This window comes from Meleagris gallopavo, chromosome 1 (genome assembly GCF_905368555.1).
Source record: "Meleagris gallopavo chromosome 1, MGAL_WU_HG_1.1, whole genome shotgun sequence".
NCBI classification, from domain to species: domain Eukaryota; kingdom Metazoa; phylum Chordata; class Aves; order Galliformes; family Phasianidae; genus Meleagris; species Meleagris gallopavo.
This window is the reverse complement of record NC_139404.1, coordinates 6,765,233-6,793,134: the sequence shown is the minus strand read 5'-3', so window position 1 is coordinate 6,793,134 and position 27,902 is coordinate 6,765,233. Positions and strand designations below refer to the sequence as shown.

The 27,902-nt window shown below is 42.7% G+C and overlaps 1 protein-coding gene across 1 annotated transcript in view; it reads left to right on the top strand.

Annotated features, from left to right (window-relative positions):
- Window positions 1–27,687, top strand: part of CCDC3 (coiled-coil domain containing 3) — a 40,070-nt gene extending 12,383 nt beyond the window's left edge. Inside the window, exon 3 of the mRNA XM_010718271.4 lies at window positions 25,275–27,687. Within this exon, the coding sequence (XP_010716573.2) occupies window positions 25,275–25,550 (276 nt within the window). The 3' untranslated portion in view covers window positions 25,551–27,687. The remainder of the gene's footprint in view (window positions 1–25,274) is intronic.
- The last annotated feature ends 215 nt before the right edge of the window (window positions 27,688–27,902 follow it).

Below are 27,902 nucleotides of genomic sequence, written 5' to 3'. Positions count from 1 at the left end.
GAAATCTGTTTCAGAAGGACAGGGAGCAAATGTGATTCTTAGTTCTTTTCCCAAAAGTGCAGAACTTCTTTGATTAAACATATCCAGGAAATAGTATTTTAAGCTCAAATCATTCCTGCTGCAATAGAAATGGCTCAAAAGCACATACAGTGACAAAATCCGAATATTTAGCCCATGTCTAAATGGGCAGTTGAGATACTGATGTGAAATATCCCAATGCTTCCAAATTAATGGCACTAAGGAGCTGCTTCTTACGGGCAGATGCTGTTCCCAAATCACTTTACCAATGTTGAGAAGGAGTGGGATCCTTCCATCATAACATCAGTACCTGGGACTAAACACATATTGGAGCTAATAATGAAAAAAAAAAAGCCCAAACCAGAGCCATCTCTACTTGGTTCTGTATCCAGACATCAGGATTGACCTCGAGTTTGCTTTCTGCTCATTGTCAGAAACATCTGAAACAGGAGAAGCCTCCCATGGTTGCTGCTAACAAAGTGGTGTTTATCACGTTCTGGTAATTACATTTGCTGTGGTATTTACAGCATTTCCTCTGTTTTGAAATGGAGTGATCTCAGGCTTGCCCAGGGCAAATCCTGTACTCTGACCTGCTCCTAATCTCACACATAGCTTTGAACGTTAACATACCACTGGCAGTGTCCAGGGTTGGTCTGTACCCCATGCAGGGAATGTGGATATTGCAGCACTGATCTTTGCTCTCAGTGCCTGTCAGGGGCAATATCTTTTTCCTTCATCTACAGATCCTGGGGATTTATCTTTTTTTATCTTGGAAAAAGGCAGGCAGTCTTTGTAGGCAGCAGCAGAGGCAGCCAAAGTAGGAAAGGAGAGGAGACGGGCTCTCTGTCTAGCTAAAAGAGGATTCAGAGCCATTTGGGATCCCAAAAGAAGAACAGAGGTCATGTCAGGCTTGCCCTGTGCTTTCAGGGAGAGGCTTAGCTCTGTCTGCCCTAGGAGATCAGCTGCATTTGGCATTTCTAACTTCTTATCTAGAGCAGCATAGTGACTGGGAAATCCATGCCCAGCAAAACATGTGAGTTGAAAGAGCTCCTGTGCTGCATCCAGTGGTGAGGGTAACCTCAAATGCATTTTATTCTTGCCTTTTGGGTGAAGGTGAAACATTAATGTTGAGAAACAGAGCTCATCTAAGCTCACACTGTGGACTGGTCTTGGCCCTGTATGATCTTAATGAGATCTAAAAAGGACTGGTGTGGTCCTGGAACATTTATTCTACAATACCCTAACCACGACTATGGTTCTGTCTCATCATGTGCTTTTCCTTCATACAGACATTCTGGGCTTAGATTCAGTGGATTCAAGAAAAGATCCAGCTTGAAGCAAGCACTGCAGCCTGCCCAATGTCCTCCTTCTTTGTGCAATGCTGTGTGGAGCAGGTGGCTTGAATTTGCTCAGAGCTTAAGATGCCTTTTGGAATCTTTATCTTCTAGCTCAAGAAGCCTTTGGATAAGAATTCTTGAATGCTTGTAAGACATTGAATTTTAGTGTGTGGATTTAAATCCAATTTTCTAAATTGTTTAAAGCAATTCCATGTGTTTTGAAATTCCAAAGCCCCTAGTCTCCTTTTTTTATAAGCTTGCTGTCACTTACAGACTGGTTTAGGAAATGGTGCAAAATGTGTAAATAGTTTTATTTACAAAGAGAAAAAAAAAAAAAGATTTTTTCAAGATGGTGTGAGGAGAGGAAAAAAGAAATGAAAACATATGTTAACAGTACTTTATCATAAGGAAACAGTATCTCTAACCATAGAATGCCTTAGACTCCAAAGTCTGCAGTAACAGTCTTTCTAATCCAGGTAGCATTGTTGGAGCCATCATGCAAGACAACTTTTCTCATTAGGCTTTTAAATTAATTCAGCATTGGTTTTAGAGCTTTTTCTATTTGACCTTCAAGCATATATTCTTGATGGGATTTTGAATATATTTTTCCGCATATTTTATGCATACATATTTTGGCTTGGGATTGGCTTCTTGGTTGATATATATATATTTACATATATTGAGCAGTGTTTGAAAGGCATTAGGGAGCTTGTCCTCTTCAGTATTGCTTGCAAAATGGGAAGAAAGACTGAATTTCACTCCATGCAGTTCTCTAAAATTCTGCAGCCAACAGAGTAAAGTACAGACATTCTTTCAACAAATTTCCAATACTGGAAGCCCTGAATTAGTGCAAAATAGTTGTCTTATGAGGAAAAAGTAGAGAATGCACGTTTAGACTACAAGAGAAGTGTGAGTTTTGTGCTTTTTTGACATAAAAGTTGACATAGCAATTAAATTACATACAAATGAAGCAATCCATTGAATAGGCAAATCTGCTGTATTTTGTACCTTCTATGTAGCAGAGGTAGTTTGAGGCCGTGTCCTATTTCCACTGAAAGTGAAGCAGCAGATGGTGGCCAGGAAGGGTACAGCACAGTGACTGAAAGGAGAGCAGGCACCTCCTTTTGGGCTACTGGGTCATCTCCATGGAGTCAGTTGTCTAACCTGGAGCTGAATCCAACTCTGGAGGTTGTGAACTGGGGTAAAAGTCTATAATTTTTTTTCCTCTTCTTATTTCAAAATGATTTTGAAAAAAAATAGGCTTGAGGGGTCAAAGTAATCATGCAAAAAACATCTGAGCAAGTAGATAAATATGTGAATGAAAAGTGTCTCTGCAGAAAGCCTTAGAGTTTTAGCTTTATAGGAGTATAAGCGATGTTCTAGTCAAGAGGAATCTGTACCTGGTGAGCCAATTAAGTGGCACATTTTTACCCAGATTGTCATCATACTTGTTAAATAACCCCAACCTTCAGAAACTTCATCAAATAAAATCCAAAGAGAGTGGGAGGCATCATGTAGGAGAAGTTTCTAAGAAGCTACTAAAGTGGTAGTATAAATTGATGGGATGCTTGAGCATCAATTTTCCTCTGCCAAGGGTTGTGAAGGAAAGTTGACTTCTGTGGGGATCTTGCAGGAGACCTGTGAGCCTGGGTACTTGTTGGCAGGGTAGGAAGTGAATATTGGCAAGGTTAGTTTGGATTGGTGTGACTCCCTAGCACAGTAACAGTCCTCAAATTCCCTGGACCTCAGGTAAATATTTAACTGATGTTAACACGGACAGATTGACATGGGCAGGAAGAGTGCCTTCCCCCAAGGGATGCCACGAAAACTTGATGAACAATTAAACGGCTGAGAGATTCAGTGCTTGGAAATGAATGGAGAAATTCATCAACTGAAAAATTTTCATCCCACCTCTGGTACTGAAGTTTTCTCCTCTCTTGTGCTGAAAAATTGCTTAGGAAAAACTTCTCTGGAAGAAAGGCTGAGCACTGGAACAGGCTGCCCAGGGAGATGGTGGAGTCACTGTCCCTGAAGGTGACAGTGTCAAGAAACGTGTAGATGTGGTGCTTAGGGGCATGGCTTAGTGGGCAATATTGGTGGGAGGTGGGCAGCTGGCCTAGACGATCTTGGAAGTCTTTTCCAACCTTAATGATGCTCCAATTTTATGATTTTATGCAAATTAAACCATCTGCTTGTGAGACTGTGCTCTCATCTGACATGGGAATAGTCAGTTGGAACTGCAAGTGAACTAATAGGCTTTTTGGTAAACATATTTTCATGTTCACTTCTCCTTCATACAATTCATTTCCAGGAAAACCTGGATGGGACTTTCTGGAGATGAAAGGCTGTGTTTGGGACATCGTTTATCATTCTTTTGACTTGATGGGATAACATAGTCTGACACAGTAGCAACCAGCAAGGTGCTGTGCCATTAATAAATCAAAATGACTCATGTTTTGTGGTTTCAGACACACAAATGTTTACAGATGGAACTACAGCAGAAAACAAGACGTTTTTGCTCCTGTGCAAGCAAGCAGTGACTTTAGTGAGCTGTGAGGGCTTTCACAAGCTCTATTGGGTCATTCAGGTGTTCAACTCACTGCATCCCTGAGGTGGCAGGAGCGCCATTCTGGCACCTGCTGCAGGGCAGCTTCTCCCCAGCCACAAGAAGAAAGGTATCATTCCTGTTTTTGGCTTCCAACAGCTGACAGCTGTTCTCATCGTACCTGAGGTGAAATTTACTGATTATAATTATTTTTTAAAATAGTGAATAAAATTTCTTTAAACTTTCCTCAAATGTTTCCATCAAAAGCAAGTTTGTAGGAAGTTAAACATTAACAGCCAACAGTTAGCATTCAGTCCTCTCTGGGGGTGTCAGCAAGTCTCATTTCCCACCTTTTAATATAATTTGCACTGGCAAAATCTTGTTCCCTTGCATGATTCCACCATTTAAAACAGAGACTCTAGATGTGGCCCCATCTGGAGTACTGTGTCCAAGTCTGGGGCCCCCAGCACAAGAAAGACATAGAGTTGTTGGAGAAGATCCAGAGGATCTGGATGATCAGAGGACTAGAGCACCTCTCCGATGAAGAAAGGTTGAGGGAGTTGGTGTTGTTTACCTTGGAGAGGAGAAGGCCCCAGGGAGCCTCATTGCAGCCTTCCAATACTTGAAGGGAGCTTACAAGCAGGAGAGGGAACCAACTTTTTACACGGTCTGATAGTGATAGGACAAGAGGGAATGGTTTCAACTAAAAGAGGGGAGATCTAGATTAGATATTAGAAATAAATTGTTTGCACAAAGGGTGGTACAAGTGCACTGACAGAAGATGCCCAGAGAAGCTCCATCCCTGGAGATGTTCAAGGCTAGGTTGAAAGGAGCCCTCTACAGCTTGATCTGGTGGGTGGCAGCCCTGCCCACGGCAGGAGGTTGGAACTGGGTGGTGTTTAATGTCCCTCCAACCCAAACTATTCTCTGATTCTCTGATCCTCTGATTCTACTTGTTACAGCTATCCCATCTTATTAGTAATAACATGAGAATGGTTGTACTGGATCAGAATGAAGGTCTCTGTGCCAGCTGCCTGTTTCCAACATGACCATAGCACCTGCACTCATAGTTCTGTTCCTGGACTTGCCTTCTAGAACTGGCAATGAACCATTTCCTATTGATGGCAAAGAATAAGGGAGAAAAGAGGAAGGACACAAATTTTGAGCTGAAGTGAGGCAACTGTGACCATTTGTGCTTTCCATATGTAATGAAAGATGGTCCACATCTGTTTGCTTCCACAAGGAAACTCAACAAACATCTAAAACAGGTATCCAGGGAAGACTACACAAAAGAGGCAATGAGATATGGTGGTTCCTCCTGACAATCCCCTGACCTCCAATGCTTTCAGTTCGAGGACTCTGTAGTGAATTAGTTCCTACATATATATGTATATTTTGTTGTTGTTGTTGTTTTTTGTGTGTGTTTGTAGTTAGTTGCTTTTAGTGGCATTATCTTTCCTTAAGTTGTCCACTGTCATTGAGAATCATCACTTTCTGTTTGCTTTGAACATTAACACAATTATTCCATCTGCCACCCCTAGATCTTCTGATGGAAGATACTGTCAGTCCATTTACTCTCTGCACGGAGCTTATGAGTGTGTAGGTCTCTATCCTGTAATCTTCCTGTAGCACAGGATTCAAGGTTGCAGACTGTATTTATGGCTGAGCCTCAAAGGAGGTGGTTTCTGCCCTATCCTGGATGGGAATCAACTACCACAAATTCTCTGAGATGCAAGTATATGAGGAATGAGGGAATGAAGCCCCTTCTCTCACTGTCTAGGACCTCCCACAGCTATTGCCACAGGGAAATTTTGAAGTTTTGCTTCGACTGCTGAAAGTGCCAACAGGGAAAGCAAATATTTGTGTGTAAGACTTAACCCCAAAAAGATTAAGTGCAGATGGATGTCAACAGTGCCAGCAACCTGCAAGAGAAAGTGAAAACTGAGAAGAACGTAAAAACTGAATATGGAAAAAAAAAAAAAAAAAGAATAAAGTGCAAAACAGATTAGGAACAAATCAGGGAGAAGGCAAATTTGAACAAAGCCTTTTGCTTTAGCAAAGAAGGGCAGCATCATGACCAATAAGAAGAGCAACAAAGCAGTGCTCATCTGCATTAGCGGCTTGAGATGTTCTGTGGTGAGCATAAAGTAGAGAGAGAGCAGGAATACCAGCATGAGGGATGCTGCATGGACATTAGATACCTTTGGGAAGTGGGAGGAGTCCTGGAGGTGATGAATGCCTTACAAAGCCTTCAGTTCTCACCTCTTCAGCTCTGGAAGACAACTATTAGCTGTGGGAAGAGGTTTGCTTTTGTGAAACTTGGCCCACTTTCTGTGGGAGGAGAGACGTGCAATTTGGCAAGCATCCATCTTGGGAAAATTGCAAGTGGTAGGGCTGTCTAGACTAGTCAGGAAGACCCGAACAAATAACTAGAAGAAAACAGAAAAAGAAGAAAAAAAGCACCTAGGTGTAAATTAAGATGTCGGGGGAAAAAAAATGAATCAGAGCATCAAAGGATACAGAGAGAAGACAATCTTAACTGACTTGAACTTGGTAAACAAGCGGGAGAAGTCAGACATGCCTGTCGTCAGACTTGCATGCCACTGCTGGAAGTGGGATAAGAGATTTGTGATAGGAATGTTACAATTAATTATTATAAATCTCTTTGTAAGGACCGTGTGGGCAGCGTGCAGGTGTGTGTGAGCATCTTGGCAGCCTGACAAAAATGTAATTATTGGTTGCAGAGTCGAGCGATAGAGAAGCAAGTGATGTTCAGTGCTTCGTGGATCAGCAAGGTGCTAATTAGGGATTGCTGGAGGCCACCGCATTTCTCGGGAAAGGAAAGCAGCACCTCCTTAAACACCTGGATGTAGTGTGGGTGGGAGTGTAGGACTTACCTGGGAGACTGCAATTACAGAGAGGATTTCCGGACTCGGAAATCAAATCAGAAGTGTTCTGCTTTAGACCTCTCTTTTTTTTTTTTTTAATCTGCAACTGGAAATTGGTAGCAATATATGTATATGTAACCCAACTTGAAAGCATTTTAAAACCAAAGTAAATAATTAATCTTTTCTTTACTTTGCCAAGGGTCACGATGAATTCCCCACCAGTGAAAAGGGGTTGGATATTTTTTCTAGGAGAGATACGTATATTTTCTGAGGTCATTCAGTGAGCATAAGTGATGTCCTTGGACAATTTTGTACAGGAAATCAGATCACAGGCTCAATTGTATAAGCTAATCTGTTCTGATCAAGATTGATTTTTGTTGCTCTTAGAATCGTAGAATCTTAGAATCGTTAGAGTTGGAAGGGACCCTTAAAGGTCATCTGGTCCAACTCTCCTGCAATGAACAGGGACACCACAGCTAGATTAGGTTGCTCAGAGCTCTGTCCAGCCTGACCTTGAGTGTCTCCAGGGATGGGGCATCCACCACCTCTCTGGACAACCTGTGCCAGTGCTTCACTGCTCTTAGCATAAAAAACTTTTTCCTTATATCCAGTCTACATCTCTTATTGGGCAATACTGAACCTGACCTTTCAAAATGTTATTTCTCAAATATTTTCTAGACTGGTTAACATAAAGTGTGTTTTTTGGGGCCATGCATGATGTGATGGAGCATTCAATATTCTTGCTGCAAAGCCCATTCTTAATGATTTTTGTCCATTTCAGCGATGGGAAACCTCATACTCCTCATACAGGAATGAACAAGCAGCCCTGAAAGCAAGATTGGAAGTTGCCCATTGCACAGTTTTACCAAGTTCAACAATAGCTGAAGAGTCAGAGTGAGGAAAAGCATTGCTTTATGGAGGCTGTCTTCTAAAACCACTTTAGAACAGGAGCCTTTTAAAGCTCCCCATCAAATGCAATAAAACACTCTGTAGAGCAGCTTTAAAAACTGGGGAAAAGCAAAGGCCAATGCATCTCCATCATAGCAGTGATGGCCAAGTAGTACTTGTGAAGCCTGGGTTCCCTTAAACATGCATGCTGAGCCCTTCCATGATCTTAGTACTGTTTGTTGAACTATTAAGGAAATGGGAAAGCATCCAGAAAACTGCTTCCACTCAACTAGCACTGTGAAGTTTAAACAAGGAGCAGAAAGGAGCCAGAGGTCTGCTGCACGTTGCTGACCTGCCACCAGCCAGGGACGCAGCCATGCATCACGTGGGTCCTGCAGGCCTGGCCCTGTTCTCAGTGGTGTCCAGCAGCCGACAGAAGAGAAGTTGGAGGAACATCTGCTCACAGCTGCTGTGGGGAATTTTTAGGCTTCTTATGGAAATCCAGGGAGGGATTTTTGAGGTAGCCTTCAGGAAGGTTTTACTGCTGATGACGAGGAGTGAAAGTGCCCCATAACACCACATTGTCCTCAGTGACATGGAAAATCTGTAACAGGGAATTGATTGTAATTTGTCAGAGCTGAGCAATGGCTTTCTTCCATCTGTGTTCCTTTTCCCCTGAACTTTTTCAGGCCTTGCAGATGCTGTGTGTGAATTATTTGTGCCTAGAGGGGTTTAATGTGTAACATACACACACTGAAAACTGAGTGCCCAGCTGCAGTTTCTACAGACACGCTTTGTTGTGGCCCTTACTGTAACTTCATTGTTTCTTAATGGGGAATTCTGAAGTCCAAGCAAGCTGCATTTGCATTCATTGTGCACCATCCACAGACCATGATTCAAAACTCATCTCAGAACTGCTGATTTATCATTACTGTTGCTATTTAACATCGAGGTGAGCTGATATGGGAAGATATTTACCCATCTTTTTATTTGAGGGATCTTTCAGTTTTCCTCTTCTATGTGTGATTTTGTGTAGACCTCATGAGGTATGACTCACAGTATCAAAATAAAGAAAAAAATGATTTTGAAATCTAAAGCCTTTTTCCAAATTTTTTGATAAAACTGGCTTTGTTAGCTTAGGATATTGATATACTTTGGTAAGATAAAGCAATAAAGGAGAAACACTACTGTATGAGCTTTTCTTCCATCACTGTCTGGAGTAGATGTAGGTTTGGATTTGTTCAATGAAAAGGGCACAAGACTGGCTGCAAACCCAAGAATGAGACTGGACTTCTGGGTTCAGCTCAGCAATTGAATCAAGTGCTGTTCATGTTGGATTATCCCTATAATTTTCTCGTTTCTTGACTTTTGTTACAAATACATCAGTTTTATTTCAAGAGTCTGAAAAGGCCTTTGAATACCAAAGCTTTGAAATGTCTAGAAAACTTTCCTTCAGCAATCAAAAGCTTGTACAGAGTTGTGGCCTGCATTTTCAATAGTCTTTACTCAAGGCATGGGCTTTCACCTATCCAACAATAATACAACTGACTTCAAAAGGTAAATGTAAATTGTCATGTGGCTGTTGGACTAATGGCAGTTTATTTGTCCACTATCACATTGCTTTCATCTCCTTTCTGTCACCTTATCCAAACTGTTACCTGGTCATGTTGACAAGACTTGGACTCATTGCCTTGAGTCTATAGCAGAGCATCAATTCTGATCTGCCATTTACCAGACCCTCACACAAAACAGAAGGTGGGGGCAAACTACATTCCTTGGTATTTCTAAGCAAAGCTGAGCATGTGTGGCTTTTATTGAATGCTGTACACCTCACAATGGTCCTACAGATTGTGTCCTTGCTGTTTCTAAGAGACCCACTTCACAACTGGAGTATGAAAACAACTCTAAACAGGCTTTTAGGTGTGGATAGTAGATAGTAGAGATGGGAGCAAGTATGGAAATCCTCATATCTACTAGCTTTTAGACATCTGCCTTCCGTGACACATAACTCTGAAACCAACATCCTCGTCTCTTTGCCTGTATTTCATGTGTGGTATTTTGGGGAAAGCTTGTTAAAGCCAAGCTCAAGTGTAGCCAGAGCTTAGTTACAAGTGCAAACATATTGTCAACGTCTGTCTTGCATTAAGATCTTTCCAGAAGGCATTTAAATACAGCCAAGGTGGCTTCACGGGATTTGCTTTCTCCCAGCACTTGGTTGAACTGTTCTTAAAAAATGTGGGAGTTTGGGAGAGCATATATGTCAGCACCATAAGGATTTGCAGGGTGGGGAGTAGAGGGAAATTACGGTGAGTTATTTTAGAGCCCAGCTAGCCGTCTTCTTTTCTTGAGCTTTTCAGTGAAAGTAAGAGAAACTCAGTAAGCTCCTGTAGTAGTTGGCTCTTTGGGAAGATTCCAGCTTCTATTTCTGTGTTACAATTGGATTACACAATCCCAGAGCTGTGTGGGTTGGAGTGGTTGCACATTCATCACCACCTCCCATCTGCATCTGAGCTCTGCCCTGAGACCTTGAGAGGTTGGATCAGGCCCATTGGGAAGGATAGGAGGCAAGCAGGCAGCTGCTGCATTGCACTGCATTGATTGTGAGGGCTACTCTTTAATGAAGCTTTCCCAGCTTACTGAAGCTTTGCTCCAGCTTACTAGTATGGATATAGCCAACAGTCCTAACCTCTTCTCAGTGAGTTCAACACAAGTAGATGTGGTTACTCATCTCTGCAACCTCTGTGCTCTTCCTTCTGAATCAGACCATTGATGACTGCTATGGTCACCTCACTGTCCTAGCATGATCTGGCCTGGTCTGGTGTGGCAAATGTGACAGAAAGGAAGGGGGAGCACAGCAATGCCCATGGCTCAGTATCCTTTTGCTTGAAGGATCAAAACACCTGGAGATGAGTAGTATAGTCTCAGCAGATCAAGAGCCTCTTTGTGGTATTTATGGAAGTTTCCAACTATTCTGATGCCTCAACCAAGCTCATCTTCATTTTATCCACTGACAAGTGCAAGAATTGTGTGCTTCCTCTCTCTTGCTCATGGATTTGAAAATGCATTGACCAGTTTTTAGTAACCTGCAGTTGAGCTCCTTCCTTCTGATGACCAGCTCCTTCTAGAGTGACATCTTTTCCTGCCCTTTGCTTCTTTGCAAAGGTAGGTCTCATTTCCATTGCAAGTCTCTACAGTGCAAAGCCTTCTTTTATTTTGACACATATCAGGAATTACTTCATAAAAGTCAGTGAGGAGGAGAGTTGGAATCATCTTCAGATTTTATAACTTGGATAAAAAGTCTGGCTGCAAGCTAAAACTTGACACATAAATCTCAGCCAGGAAATAATTTCCCTTCTCTCCCTCCAATACAACAGCAAACAACTCCTCCCCTTCCCAAACACTTGCAAATTTCTCAGTGGAAGAAGGTTATTTTAGGAAAGGACTAAATAAAGAAATGTTGGTAAGTAGCAGAATCTCTGGGGTGGGGAGTGGATGGAAGGAAAAAGACTCAAAATTATGCAATTTAAAAAAATATATTATTATCGTGCTTCTTCACTTAAAATGGCTTATAGATATACTGAGTGAGCAGAGTAGATCACATTTGTGTTTTCTTTCAATAACATCAGCTGCCATTAGACCTGTAGGTGCTGAATATCAGCACAATAATATGTGTTTATTAACAACATTAAACAGACCAAGGCAGAATTGGGAGATCTGTATATATTGGAATCAGATTAAACAAATTTGTCATCCAGCCTTTCCAGCTGAGCTTGTGCTGCAGTTTGCATGTATTATGCCTAAATCACATCTAATTGATGGAAAGAGGCCTCGAATACCTGTAGGAAAGGGTCTCTAACAATCCCTACAGTGCTCAATTTTGTTATTCTCTCCCACACCAGCTCAAATTCCCATTAATTTCTGTCGCAGCCAGTGAATGAAAAAAAATATTTCCTGTCCTTTCTATAAAAATCCCTTCTGTATTTGTCAGCTTGCTTTTCTGATGTTGTGTTGGCATGTAAGTACAGAAGAGGTGGGACCATTGGCATGTTAGTGCCCAAATGCTTGCACCTGTTTTGTCCCTGTTGATCAACATGGACTAAAAGGACGTTAGTTTATTCATCCATATCCTAATGAGAGCTATTGCTGGGAGTTGTTCCTTTGGTCATGCTTGAAAATTTTGGTCTTGGGGCTATAACACCCAGCCATCTGCAAGCATCCTCCACCAGGTATCTCTGGAGTCAAGAAGAAGCATGAACATGCCTATGCCTTTCCAATGCCGATGTGTCAGTGACCACACACCTAGCAGAGGACACAGTTGTCCCATCTAGATGACAGATAATTATCTGACAGTGCTTAGCCAACAAATACATGGCCCCAAGAGGGTGTTTTTACATGGAATTAAATGTTTTCTGTCCTTTGTAATTTATCAGGCATGTGTACAACACCACTCCACTTTCATTCACTTGATCAGGTGTATGCTTGCCCTCCAAGACAGATAGAAACAGCAAAATCATTATTTAATGCCACATAGATTCCTCTATCCAGCGTTATAAACCTCTGAGAGCACAGCCCTATGTATGATCATCTACATCCCATTCTCCTCTCTTCAGCAGAGAATAAAGTTTCAGAACATTTAACAAGATTACCTTTGTCTTTAAATAAGATGTAGAGCAAACTCTTGGCAATTGAGACGTGTAGGCAGATTTCCAAAAGTGTCCCCATTTTGAGTAGGATCCGTGATCTTCCCATCTCTGAGAATTCCTCTTGTCTATCTCAAAAGTGATACAGAACACACCAAATCCCCTGGATGCCACTAACCTGTCTGACCCAAACATTCATACCCTCTACTTTCCTCTTCTTGGATAATGTGACTTTATATGCCTTAATCCATGACATCACTGAGATGCAGATTTTGTATTATAAACTTTGATTGAATAAACTTCTAGTTATTGAAAACTCACCCATCATACGCTCCAACATTGGGCAATTTCTGCAGGATCCTTCCTGGAAAATGAGTTTCCAGATTGCTGGAGGCAGGAATACCATGGCAGACAATGCACAGCATTACCATTCATGGAAAACTGTGTGTTCTAGCCTCAACCTCTGAATTTGCACAGGGAAGCACTGAGATCACTCTCCATGAAACTGAAGAATCTGACCACAGGTCTTGGCTCCCCTATTTCTTCCATTCTTGCACCATCCAAACTCTGAATATCGACTTTCCTAATTTTTGAATATATCAGCTCAGAAAACTCTCGAAATGACATATTTCCTGTTATCCCTTTTAGAGAGAGGAAATGAAGCACGGGGAAACTAGTTCTTGCTTTTCCATTAACTGAATATTGCCCTTTCTGTAAAGGAGACATCCAGTTCCTTTCCGCTGATTAGGACACTCGTTTTATCTGCCTGCTTTGATTAGGTGTGAAGTGTGTGTGTTGCTTAATGAGAACAAGCTGTTCAGATAACGCAGCTCAAAATAATTGCTGTTTTGCTGTTCCAAAATTACCATTGCCAAAAGACAACAGAAGTGTGCTAGTTTAGACAGTAGACTGGAGTCCAGGTCTGGATTTCTTCACAGTGCAATTGTTGTTGTTGTTGTTGTTCTCTATTATTACTGTGATGTCAGGCAGTTCGTACGGTTTTGTATGGATGGTTTCTGGTGCAGATGTTATAAGCTGCTACTGCCGGAGGGGTGGGAGGCAATTCAGTTCATAGAGTCATAGAGTCATAGAATCATAGAATCATAGCATCATAGCATCAGTATCACGAATGGCTTGAGTTGGAATGGACTTCAGAGATCATCTATCCAACCCCATGCCACAGGCAGGGTTGCCATCTTAGGCACTAGATCAGGTTGCCCAGGGCCCCATGATGATGTTCCATCCCACCTGACCTTGAAACACCTCCAGGGATGGACCTTGAACACCTCCTGGGAAGACTGTGCCAGTGCCTCAACAATCTCATCTACTATTTGGGACTGTCCAGGTCCTGGCTCTTGTTATTGCTAATGAGGTGCAATACAAAACTGGTGAAGCATATTTAACTTGAGTGTCAGAGAACTGTAATAAAAACAAAATAAATATCTACAGGATCTTCAAACTGTTAGAAAAGCACGCATGCAAATGGTAGTACAGACTTACAGAGACACTCTTGATACCTACCCATAAATATTTAGTCAATAATAAAGCAGACTTTACAGGTAGGAGCACATGACAGTAGGATCTTACCAGAATTTGCAGATCATGAGGCAATTATTCACAAAAAAGCCAAGAAGAAAACGGGGTTGTGACTGAACATATTTCTCTTTTTAAGCTCAGAGGTGTCACTGTGCGCTCATTGTGCAGTGCTGTGTAATTATCCCCCTCCAACACAGTTATTAATTTAGGATTAAACAGCTGAGAGCCACCGTTGTTACATGAACCAGCAGCTGAGTGAATGCCTTCCAATTTAGGTTCTTCTTAGAGTTCACCACATGGCACTCATCAGCCTGGGGACAAAGTGTCCAGAGCTGCTATGGCTGTCACTTGAGCAGCTCTGCCTCCTTCATCACCTCTCAAAATCAGGCTGGGATGAGAGCTGCAGGCTTATGTGCACTGGAAGACTCACCCTTATTTGGAGACCTTATTTTCTATGGACACTGTAAGCCATCCTGTGTGAAAAGCTTTTCCCTGTAGAAGGCAATAAGTTGCCCAGCAGATATTTCTGTGTGTATATAAAGCATAGCAAAGCTGTAGAGAGAGACTTGAATCATTAAATATGACCCTTTGTTTGCATGACCCAGCATTTCTAGGGAGAATTGAAATGCTGGTTCAGAAGCAGGACCCTATTGGAGGGGTTATACTGGAGTGAAGCAGCAGCCTTTGACTTCTATGGAAAGTAGAAATTAATTCCCTGAATGCTTGGGGCCATTTAAACTCAGACAGGCAGGAGGGTGATCCCTGAAATATGGCACCTCAGAACCTTTTTATCGAACTCTGCCATGCTCAGAGCAGTCTGCTGCCCATGTATTGTATTCAGGTTGAAGCCAGTCAGGATTTATAGCCCACGCAGCACTCGGAGCCGAGGGCAGCAGGACGGTTCTATCAGAGAACAGCAACCTCATCAAACAGATGTTAGTGCCCTCAGTTTGTTATTTGAAGCTGCTGATTAGTCTCCCCAGCATTTTGCCTCCTCAGCTTCTCTCTCAGAATGCTGATGCTAGCCAGAGAGCACCTGCAGATTGTAGATATTTGTTTTGCCATGCCTTTTTCTTTGGTCTCCCCACCCTCACTGAAGCTTTTCCACTTCACCTCTCTGGGAACCTGTGCCCTGAATTAAAAACAAGCCCTGTTCTCTGCTTTGCCTACACATTTTGTCACCTCTTGCTCTGTCACCTCCAGTGAGCATGCCCATCTTTAGTAGGCATGGGTGATGGGTTGATGGTTGGACTACATGATCTTGATGGGGGACTTTCTCAGCCTTTATAATTCTATGATTCTCTTCTGGCTTAGGAGGAGCACAGCCACCAACTTCTTGCTGAGGTCTCCAGGTTGGGTTGAGTTCATGGCATAGCTCAGGAGCGTGGCTTTCTGCAGATGCAGATGTCCCTCATCAAGTGTCTGTCCTTCATCCAGGCTGATTTCAGTTCCATTGCTCTTGATTCTACTAAGGTTTCATATATCTCCATGCTTACTGGGAAAGGCTTTGGTAGAGCCTCTGTGCTGCTCCTGCCATGGCAGGGGCATCTCCAGCTGTTTGCATAAGCATCACACTGAGCTTTATCCACACTATTTCTAGTGCTCACTTTCCTTCTCTGAATTAGTTGTTCTGACTCATTCTCCAGAGGAATTTCTTTTTTCTCCAGGCTGTCAAAACAATCCATAAAACCAATGTTTCCTACTCAGGATATAGGTTAGATGCATTAAGTAGGGTGATGCAAAGACTCTCTGAAGAGATGCACCAAATCCAGCCAAATAGAGGTTGGAGTGTGTCCTTTTAACCCCTCCTGCTTCCCTATACCCAAGTGGATGTGACAAATTAAGTAAAATTTCTATGGCCTTTCCTCTGTCTGTTCAGGAGTGATAAGGAAACCCTGGCTTCCCAGAGGCATTAGAGGAGGGCAGGTTGCCTCAGGGCACCTACTTTTGCTCTTCAAAATCCAGAAGTTTTCCTGCAGCAGCAGTGCATGCAGAGTTTCCATCTGAGCCTGTGGCCAAGGAAATCCTATCTGTTTGTAGAGGCAACTCAGCTGCAGCAGCTTATGTGAAGTATGAAGCCAAAACATCCGGAGTGGAGGGATTTATAGGGAAACATGACTTTTATAGATGTTGCGTTACTTTAAACATTTGCCTTTCTCAGCATGGGTTTTCCTCCTGTACATAAAACTTGCCCAAAGTATGATATATGTGATAGGAAGAGATGTGGACACCACGTAAAGCAAATGTCCCTGCTTCTGTGACTGTACAAGAGATGTCACTAAATGCATTATACGCACACTTTGAGCATTTGCATACGCCCCTGCTGGGATTTGCTCTGCTTCTCTCTCTCCATTTGGCCTCAGAAGTGATATAGGAGCAAAAGTTTATGTATGTGGTGGCTGGGAATAATAAGTCCAGGGATGGGGAAGTAGAGGGGCTGGGAGACTCCAGCTGCTCTGACTTCTCAGCATAGGGGATATAGGCACTCAACATCCATGCTCTGAACCTGTTGGTTGTATAACAGATTGCTGTTATACAACCACAGGGGGTTTTGAAGTCTTTGTGACCTCAGCCAACCTTTCCACATTGCTCAGCCTCTGTTTTCTCTCACCTCATTGCTCACAAATGGAAATAGTTTTAGACTAAAAGAGGAGAGATTTAGACTGGATATAAGGAAAAGGTTTTTTAAAATAAGGGTAGTGAGGTATTGAAGTGTGCTGTCCAGAGAAGTGTGTGGATGCCCCATCTCTGGAGACATTCAAGATCAATCTGCATGGGGCTCCAAGCAAACTGATCTAACTGTAGGTGTCCTTGTTCACTGCAGGGGAGCTGTGAGAGATGTCCTTTAAGAATCCCTTCAAATTCAATTCTATGATTCTGCAATCGCATGGCTCTTGAGCTTTTGTGGGATTGCAGGCACAGCTGATCTGCAGAGACACAGGCTCTTGGTTCAGCCACCCCAATCCTGCTACTACTCATATCTCCCATTCTTTCATACTGTGGACAGCAGTGGTTAGTCTAAACATGAGCTTATAGACATCTAGGCAGCACCTACCACTCCAAATCATTGAACACCTCTGCTGGGGCCTCCAGAGAACTCCTACAGGCTGTAATACATTGCTCTGAAGTAAGTCATGCTTAAAGCAAACACTCCGAATCCGGTGTAATGTTGGTCTAAACAAATACAATCCTCATCCGAATGAATATTGATGAGGATAACTTGGTTTCTGCACCAATTGATGCTGGTTCTTAGCTTAAGCTGCATCTAGAGTTGCAGGTAACTTGTGATAGAATGAAAGGTAATGGCCTTAAGTTGCACCAGCGGAGGTTCGGGTTGAGTGGGATTGAGTTGGAAGTTGGAGTAGAGGACCTTAGTGGTGTTTTCCACTTTTAATGATTCCGTGATGCTTCAAGGGATGCTATATTTGAAAATATCATACTTCCCTCAGTGTTTTCCTGTTAAATAAGGGTGCACATTTAACAGGACCATTAAATTAACTTCCCAGGAGCTATTGTAGCATGGGGCAGAGGTGAGCTCATTCAAAAACCAACACAGACATTTCAATAGCAATAAGCAGTGCATAAGCTGCCATGCACTCTGATCAGCCGTGTCCTGTTTCCTTGTGTTCTCATCAGTCAGGGAGAAAGACACAATCAATTTTGTTTCTGGGTCTTGCCAGTTGTATCCTTTCCTTGATATTTAATTAACTCACTGTGTGTATATGTAGGGGGAATGGTGACCTAATCCTATTGAAATACATGCCAAGCAAAACAAGGTTAGGTATAGACATGGTCACACAGCAACTTTCAATTAGGGAACAATACGCTTGAGGTAAGGTATGTTGGCAAAGTAGTTATAGGCATATCAGAGTTAATTAGCTTCATTGTGACAGTAATAATACCTTGTGGGGAAAAGCTGAGTTAGAAATTAAAGTGGATTGCGAGTTTTGGAAACTTTGATATCTATGGAAGTGGAATGTTTTTGTACAAGCTAAAGAAAAATAGCCTCTTTGAGAGTTTTGAAGCCCAACTGAAACTCCAATGCTAACTCTGAGATAAAAATGACTGGGAAAAAAAAAAGCAACAGCTCAGTTGTTATCAGAATTCAGGCTGAGCAAAATGCAGAAACCCATGAAGCAGCACAGCTTGTGAGGCAGACCTACAAACTCACTCATTCTCAGCATCTAAATTGCTTGCAGCAGCAGAGAAAAGATGTGTTTACTTCCTTAATAAAAACATGACTTAATCTTGTCTTCACATAGTTTTCCTTTAAGCTCAGCAAGGTTGAGCTGGGTACTGCACTTTTAAATTCAGTGTCATTTGCTTATAACTAGTCGACTAATAACTAATGCACGGCATTCCCCAGGAACAGGAAATATCAGGAATATGTCCTACTTGTGACAGTGCTCAGAAGGAACCAGAGCAGCTGCTGCTTTGCCTTGGATTGTAGATGTGCTGCAAAGTCTTAGAGCTGGTTTGTCCTCTGTGTGTGTAATTCCTGTGATGGAATGGGGAGAGCCAGGAGCAGTGGCGTGGCCGTCCTCTGCCTTTCCATACACTTGTCCCCATAGTTAGTTATTTCACCGCCCACTCAGGGTACTTTTAATGGAGAAGGGACACAGGTCTCAGCAAAGAGGCTGTCGAGGTGGAACCACCACTGTGGAAATCAAGAATCATAGAATGGCCTGGGTTGAAAAGGATCACAATGATCATCTAGTTTCAACCTCCCTGCTATGTGCAGGGTCGCCAATCACTAGACTAGGCTGCCCACAGCCAAATCCAGGCTGGCCTTGAATGCCTCCAAGGATGGGGCATCCACAACATCTCTGGGCAAAAAAAACCCACACCTCTCTGGGCAAAGACATGGACCCCTGGGGTGGCTATGAGATCCTCCCCTCCCCATGCCCTCCTCCACCCAAGTGCAGCCCAGCCTTGAGCTGGGAGGGATGCTGGTAATGCAGGAAGCACAAAGTATGGTGGGACCGAGCACCAAGCACTGAGCCCAACACCCAGCCCTTACTTCTGCATCTCCAGAGAAGCAAGGAGGAGGATGGCTGCTCCTGCTAAACTGCTTAGATGTGGAACTTGGCCGCTCCCCTCCCAGATCCACCACTGCATTCCTGTGGCATTTAGGGCAAATTGCTGAGAGGAATGCTTTCAAAGGAAACAAGACAAGTGTGCAGTCCTTCCACCTCAGAGCAACTGGAAAAAGCAGCCGTCTGGCTCCTGGTGCGCATCTCTCACCCACACAGCTGCCTGTGTTCAGCAAGGAGAGGGAAGGGGCTTGGTGTCCCAAGGTGAGATCTTGCCCTCATGACGTCTTTTTCTCTTCCTAGAGACCCTGTCTCCTACTGGCTGTGCAGGGAATTTAAGGATTTGCTGTCAGGACTGACTTACCTGCTCACTTGGCACCAGTGAGATGCCTGTGGTAGGCAGCCTGGCTCATACCCTGCATCTTTTTTTTTCCTTTCCTGTCTTCTTGATTTGTGTGGTTTCTCTCCTCTTTAAGGCATCTCCTCTTTCCTTTGCAAATACAAGGAATAATTCAGTTGGTTCTTTCCTGGGTGCTGACAGTGATCAAGGCAAGTATCATGAAGTCACATTTCTACCATCATCCTCCATCCCATCAGAAGGGACTGGGTCAGGCTGTCACCTGGTATCTTCACATCTTCCCCCTTAGCAGAATCCCAGGCTTCAGGACTCACTTTATCCAGGGAAGGCAGAGCCCAGGCGATGCTGTGTGTGGTTTTGGAGCTAGAGACCTCTATCTAGGTATCTTCAGGGCTGAAAGTATTTTCATTATCCCTAAAGGGCCTCCTATCCCCCCTGTGTCCTCCAAAACCATCCTAATCTGGCTGTAGAGAGTCAAGGGCTCCAAGTTTGAAGGGCAAGGTTTTAAAATGGATGCTTGCCATACCCACTGCAGATGAGAGCCACCAGATATTCAGACACCTTGCCAGAGAGGAAGGTCTGGTTTTTCAAAGTGCTTCATTGTGGGGAAGGATCTTTGAAAAATCTGTTGTTCAGCTTAAGGTCATTGTTTAAAAAAAAGCTCTGAAGGAAAAGAATAGATTGAGGGTGTTTTTCCTTCTGAAAAACAATCTTCCCAGTAAATTAACCATCCTGTGTGCTGAGTTGGTGCCTTGGTGGAGCTGCTGGCAGTCAAGTTTTACGTCACAGCTTGTAAATACCATCACATTTTCCAGGGAGATGGTCCATGGTCATCTGCTCAGGGGAATGTCAGGGCACAGCGTCAGCCAAGAGACCTGCCAAAACATAGGCCAAGAGCTGCCCCAGCAGGCCCTTGAGTGATTCTTCAGGTGGTTTTCCACCAAGCAGCAGCTTGATGCAGATCAGAACCAACAAGGCTACTTTAACAGTCCCCTGATTAGAGAATATGGGATTACTTCTGTTTCCAGGACAAGTTCCTCCAACCTCCAAATATCCTTATGCTGCCATTGCAGCTTCCCCTGGGTAGATAGTGATGCCAGCTACCATTTCATGGATTTCTGGATGCAATCCATTTCAGTCTGTGCAAGTTATCTAGGCAATGGAAAGGGTCCCAGAAAGTGGGCCTCTCAAGGTAAGTGTCTAAGTCAGGCTAGAAGTCTCCCTTTTGACATGGCCATTTGTCTCCATTGATGATTGGGAATGTTGAGGTTACATGTCCTGACTGGCTGCCTATTAGAGGTTTAAAGTGAAAATTTGCCTTTAGCGAGCAGTGGAATGGGAAAGAAAGACATTGTTTGCAGTGCCAAAACATGTCGTGGTGGCTGTAGGCTGGCAGAGGCCTCTGCAGACAGTGCTTCCTATCCCACTGAATCTCTGCTTCTGATAGTTTGAATGAACTGATAGCTTATGCCACAAGCCTTATACTTCCCACAGTAAATAGAATCATAGCATCATTAAGGTTGGAAAAGACCACTAATATCATCTAGTCCAACCATCAGTTCATTACCACCATGTCCAGTAAATCATGTCCATCATGCAGAAATGCTGATCCAGTTATCCTTAGAAGAACAGGGACCACCATTTCTTTTTCTATCCAGGTCATATGTACCCCGGTGTATGTACAGAGCAATGGAAGGGAACAGCAGTTCATTCCCACTAATGACAGTGCTGCTGGATTTGCCCTCAGACCCTGTTTCAGAACCTCTGAAAGGTGCAGTCTTGCAGCAAGCAGTGGAAGTTTAACCAAGCTTCCCCAACACGATGGTTTAACAGTGCTGACAAGGGCTTTTCCACACTTCAGCAGGAGTGTTAGTCTTGGCTGAAAAGCCCCAGTAACTGGAGGTTAAGTGACTCCATCCCAAACCCCATCTGGGAGAGGGCTGCCAGATCCCTCCTCCTACCCCTCACCACATCATCTCTCTGTCCATCCAGCTTGCTTGCTCCCATTGAACCTGCCCAAAGAGGCCAAACAGAAGGAGAAAGTGATGCTCACAGTCTGAAATTTGGCGATGGCAGGGTATGGCTCAAAGGGAAGTGCTCCTGCCAGGAGAGACAAGGTTTGCCTGCCTGAGCTGTGTCATGTCCCTGCTAGTTTCACCAAGAGCTTGTCTTGCTGAGCGCACAGAAGGGCTTGGGGAAATAAATCCTGGTGGAGTTAAAGAAAAATAAAGAGCTATGTTTGGCTTCAAAGCCCCTCTTGAGAGAATGCATGAATTATGGCTGTGCTGAGATTAATAGAGCTGGAGGAACGCGCTTCAAGTTGCATAAGGTTTCAGTTTAAGATGTTCTATATAACATTAACAGTGGTAAAGCACAGAGCAGTGAGGCAATGTGCAGCAAATTCAGACAGCTTTTACCTTTGCTGCAGGACAGATTTACAGAAGGGGAGAGAGAGAGGAGAGCAGTGTTGGGTTGTGATGAACTGCTGGGGTGCAGGAGGCTTGGCAGCACAGCAGAAAGACTGCTTCCCAATCTCAGCTTTTAGGCTGTGTCTCCATTGGATGCTCCCAACAGGTTGTGTTAGGGTGATGCTTGGTCTGGGGTGCTGAGGGAGCATCCCATGGTAGCACAAGCACAGTCAGCAGTGTGGGTCCTGAAAAAATTATGGGGACAAGAAACCAAAGTGACTTATCCCTTGGTCTTTTAAAGAAATGTCCTGTTCCTGCAGGGGAGATCAGGTCTTACAGACATGCATTTAAAGATGTTCCCATCTTGGCTGATGAAACACAATAGATATCCACGTCCAAAAACTCTGTCTGACGTGAAAGATATTTTTAGAAGACTTCAAATGAAAGACTTCTCCATAATCATAGTCATTAATATTGAAGAAGACCACTATGATCATCTAGTCCAAATGCCAACCCAACTCACCATGCCCACTAACCCATGTACCTCAGTGCCACATTTACACTTTTCCTGAACACTTTGAGGGATGGTTACTCCACCACTTTCCTAGGCCGCCTGTTCCAATGTCTCACCACTCTTTCTGAGATATTTTCCTCATATTCAATATGAATCTCCCCCGGTGCAATTTAAAGTCTTTTATCTCTTGTCCTAAATGGCTCTCCAGTGCTCTTTAGCAGTGCAACCCGTTGGTAGTATGCATTAGAAGCTGGCTATATCTCAACTTCTCTTCCTTCAGTAGATGATGGCCAAAACTTGGGTACCACTGCTGTTTTGAGTGACTTGAGCTCTGCAACATTGGTTCCAGCCATGTATGGACAAATTGTGTTGGATGAACACTACCATCATGCCTTTGTCTGTGGAAGTTTTCCCATCCACTCTTCATTCTAATGACGCTTACAGAAGGCAGATGTGTGTGTCTGTCAATCAGACAGAAATTCCTAAATGTGTCAATTCAGACTATCTAGTAAAGGGCTCACATGCCTGTAATGTGACACTCCAAAAATCAGTTTGATGTAATGCAGTGCTGATTTGTTTGGCAGATAGACTGACTGTGTAAATCATCTAGATGTGGTGAAACTTAAGACCGGGTGTATTTGTGACAGGATGTTTCAGACAAATGCTTGAATATATGTAATTTGTGGTTTCACAGCTGTATGCTGTCTGGGCTAAATCCTAAGGATTAGTGTAGATCTTTTTGTGCTACCTTTTTTGCTACATCTTCTTGTACTGCTCTGGATTTGTTTAAATACCACTAAGGATGGCTTGCTGACCCAACTGTGGAATATACAAATAGAGATGTCCAGAACAAACAAATCTTCTGTAGGTCCTCTCATAATGTAACTTCTGAAGGAAATCTTGAAAAATAATTCACAGATTTGTCTGAAGAACTGTCTTCATTCCACTTCCCAGGTCTATGGGCATATATACCTTGTTAAGTACAGAGTTCAGATTTACTGCTTAACTCTCTGCTGCTAATTCTCAAGTCACTTAGCTTGCTGGATGAAGATTTCAGTATCTTTTAAATGTGATGTCAAAAAAAAAAAAAAAAAAAAGAAGAAAAAAACTCTCTAGTGTACTTGGCATGCTAAGCTGCCGTGGGGAATGGGAGCATGAATCGTTCCTAGAAAAAGAAAGTCAGTTCTTAGTAGTTTTAGCAATGCTTTTGGATTAAAGCTTGATCTTGATGTTCATCAGTGCAAACTCTGCACATTTATGGACTCGTGAGACTGGACAAAATGGGGTGTGAAATTCCTCTTTATAGATATGCTCGATAGGAAGGACTGCCCAAAGTGGGGATATCTCAGCTGGCAGTCAACAAAAAGTTTCGAGTAGCAACATGAACCAAGGGCTGGCTTACTCCTTACCTATTTATTCCTGGTTAATTACACTGGCTGGACTGAGCTCCAGCCTGTCAGATTTACACAGTTCTCAGCATCAGATCTAACAGTTTAAAAATAACTTGAGTGCACCCATGTGAACCGCAGCTCTGGCAGCAGCAGCAGAGGTAGGACAGCACTCACATTTCTACACGATCCTGACTGCAGAGCCTCTAAAAAACACTGTTTGCAACCAGCTGGTGAGAATGTGTGGACCTCGCCTTCTTGTTTTTCCACACATAGAAGGACCAAAGGAGTTCATTTCTCAGCTAGTTGTCCTGTAATTTCAGGTAGGCATCCTATTAGACATTGTTATTTGTGAGGCTCTACCTATTGCTTGCTCTGTTGGCAGGCAAAGTTGTGTGGGTCTTAGTTTTTATATGTGTGTTGCTCCAGTGTTCTCTTTGGACATCTCCAGGTAATTTAAACATTAAATCATTGTCTTCAGGCTGGAGAGTGAAGATCTGGAAAAGGAATGGTGTAAGCTAATAAGCTGTCCGGCTTTCTAATAGTTAGTGAGAAGTTTCTTGTATCTCTGCACAACTGCCCAGCCTCTGCTGACAGGGGACAAACCTCAGTGGTTTGGGAGTGCTTCTAGAGTGAGGCTAATGCTATTCCTGATGTCAGCTACCAGACGTTGCCATTTCCTCAGCAACCAGCCCAGGTAGATGTGATTGAGTTCAAACAATGGCACACTTCAAGTGCATGAATTTACAGGACTCTGTGATATAGCTATCAGTACATGCCTGTCCACCAGCACACAATGAGAAATGCAACAAGTCCCTCAGGAAGTGAAATTTCCTCCTGCAAACATCTTGTCCACACAATGGTCTCCTGTATAGGGATTTAAATTCAAGATAAGTTCTACTTGAAGCTTTGCAAGGGTTTGGCAAACACGACAGCCAAGAGGTGCCAGCTGTTTTCAAACAGCTCTTGGAATGAGCTGTGATCAAAATCAAACTCTCCCCTCTTTAGTGCAATTTCTGGTCTTCATCTGTGAACTTACAGTCTTCCTGGTGTGCATTTATAAAAGATTCCTGGTGAGAGGGTAGTCAGATTAAGCACTGCCCTTTCAGCAAAGCCCTGTGGTGCTTTTGTACAGGAAACATGAGCTTATGGCTACTGGAAGCAGTTGCTCTGTTGACCAACCATGGTTTTTGCTGCTGGGGTTTTCCAAAGCAAATGAACTTTTAGTCATCAAAGTGGACTCCCCCCCTCTCTTTCAGTTGAAACTACTACAAAGAAAGGTAGAAAGAAACATGCAGTTCTTCATCACCACACAGAGGATATACTTGTTTGCTTAGATTCTCTGTCAGTTCCAAATGTTCTGCCAGAGAAAGCCTATCTAGGCTTTTGAACTCCAGTTTCAGATAATGAATAGGTCAACCTTCCTCCATAAATTCAACTTAACTTCAACGAGCTCAACAAGTCTTTCAAAGCAGCTCCAAAAAGTCATTGTGAACAATTAGTGTCATTAAAATCTACAATTTTGCATCTTAGCTGAACACAGAAGTGAAAGCAAAGCTTTTAGTAGAAGGGGCATAAAAAAAGCCAGTAGAATTTCAAAAAAGCTGTTGTACTTTTGAAGAGTTGTGAAGTCCTTCGGGGAACACCTGAGTAAACCCTTACTTGAATAAGCTTTTGTGTAAAGCTCATCTGTTCCTATTTCATTCCTTATGTCCCCTCAGCTCATGTGCTCCTCGGTCCAGAAAGCCCTGTTTGAGGAGGAGGACAGAGTGAAGAAGCTGCAGCAGAAAGTGGCAACGTTGGAGAAACGCAACAAACAGCTGCGAGACCGGGTGAAGAAGGTCAAGAGGTCTCTCCGGCAAGCTAGGAAAAATACCAGGCACATGGAGCTGATGAACCGAAAGCTCAGTGAGAAACTTGCCTCTGCTGGTGGTCAGATTCCCTACATTAACTCTTTAAAGCAGGAGAACTCACATGCTACCTACCTTAAAGTATAATGCAAGGGTAAGAGCTCAGGCCAATGATAATGGCAAATTTTGCCTGCGTTAGATCAGGATCTGGCCCTTACACCTTGTCTACACTGCTTCAAACCTTGCATGGAAAATGAATCTGAACTTGCTCTAGACACAGTGCTAGATTAAACAGGAATGCAAACTGGATTTGTCTGGGTATTGGAGGAACGGCCCAAAACCAAGTCCATGGTGTTCTGGGTAGACATAGGGCCAGGTTATAATATAAAGCACACTGTGCTTCTTGGTCCTCTTCCCCCTGCCTCTGTCAACACCCCTGTGGTGGGGTGGGTGTGATGGAAGTTCTGTCAGGCACGTGACATGGGAGCAGTTCTAGAGATCTGATGCTTGCTTACCTTTTCTACGTGGACTGGGCGAACAAGTGGATGTACAGAGATGAATGCTGCAGGAAGGATGCAGGCATAAATGCTCCTTGCTCCATCATGATCCCCTTCATCGTGCCTTAAGCTTGACTAAAGACTATATTCTGTTTATGAGCACAGGCTATGTCCAGGACGCATAGTCAGTTTGGGCCCTTATTCAAAATGAAATGCAAATGTGCCCAAACTGCCTTAAGACTGTGTCAAAGTATTTCTTAATATTCTAAAAAAAAAAAAAAAAAGAAAAAGAAAAATCTAATATTTTTCATTTTATCAGGACATGCCTTAAGAGTCGTAGTAACTCCTTCAGGTGCCTTTAGTGTTGCTCAGCCAATGGAGCTGGAGAGCCATCAATCTGAGTCTGTGTCTAGGACCTAATCCAGCTCCTACCATCAGGAATGGATTTAGCCTAGATTTAGTGGGTGCTGGATCAGGTCTGATGGATGATTTCAGATCCTGTTTTCAAGCAGGTTTAACTTACAGTGTGGACAAGGCTTCAAGTTTTGTAATCACTGTTTGAGGTATAAAGGAGGTTGCTGGGCAGCCTCATTTAGTTACGCTTAGATACTGTAGAGATCACATCAATATCAACAGGGCATTAAAAATTAAGGTAGTTTATATATGTATATATTCTAAAATCCTATAGAAAATATTTTTATTACACATTTGATATAGTCTAATTTCTTAAAATATGAAGCAAATCCCATTTCTTGGTTATCTCATTAGAAAAGTCCATCATGTTCTTTATTAGACATTTACAAAACTGAATTCTGTTGAAGCATCATAGGTTAAGGCTCAGCAACCACAACGAAAATATTTTTCAGCTATGTTAATGTACCAGAGGATGTCTTTGGTCATGGTAGTTAAACAACCTTCCTTCATAACAGGGCATAAGGAATAGAAAATGAAAGAAGAGTTTCTGTGTCTTCCTTCCCTTATCAAAATAGTTTTTCTTTCCCCAAGCATGAGCCTCAGGAGTAGATATGTCTCATGCTTTTCAACAGAGAGTCCTTGCTTAGCATCAGGCAATACTGACAATTTACCAGGGCTAAACCTGACTTATACATGATAGACCAATCCAGATGAACTTTAATATAGAGGTAAGGTCCTCAGAAATAACAATATGGAAACCACCATTCTGCTCCTAACTCTCCAGGCTTTGCCAGATCACTGCACGGTCTTCATGCTGATTCTCAGAGATTAAAAATAGAGTATATCCAGGCTGCAGCTCTGTTGGACCATGCTTTAACTATCCACACATTTAGGAAAAGCCCATATCAGCTTTCAGCCATGAGCTTCAGTCCAAGCTAAGCTCAGAAGTTAAGACTTGCATAGGCTTTTAGGATGCTGCTGAGTTTAATTACCTTCCAGACTTGCTCCTTTTGGAAATAGAGCTTTCCCTTCCCTACTCCCCCCTTGAAATAATATTGGCATTTCTTAAGATTCTGACTCCTCCACAAGCTTCAAAGGCTTTGCCTACCAAATCAGCACAATTTAAGTTGTTTTATGCTGTAGTCAGCAATGCTGTTTCCTGAGAACTACAACTGACATAAGGCTTCCCTAGAAGCCATCAAGAGATTTTAACTCTAAAATGTAAATTCATAGGAAAGTATCTAATTTTGTTGGTTTGTTTGTTTCTGGTTTCTACACTGCTGTTTGAATAAGTTAACTGTTTTTTTCCTGGTATAGGTATTAAAAGCTTGTGGGTTTTGTTGTTTGTTAATAAAAGTATTGCCCGTTATTCATTCATGTTTTATAAATGTTTTTATAAAGCTGAGAAAGCACAGTTAATATACTTACATCTTCACTATTTTTACAGTTTTCCCAAACATAGTGTTGAAAACATTCTCATTTGGCTGATTATTTTTTTTTATTGATGAAAAGACTGAAATCTCCATCCTATTTTCACTCTAGCTGGAAAAAAAAAAAAAGTAAACCATTTTGTTTTTCTTATCAGTTT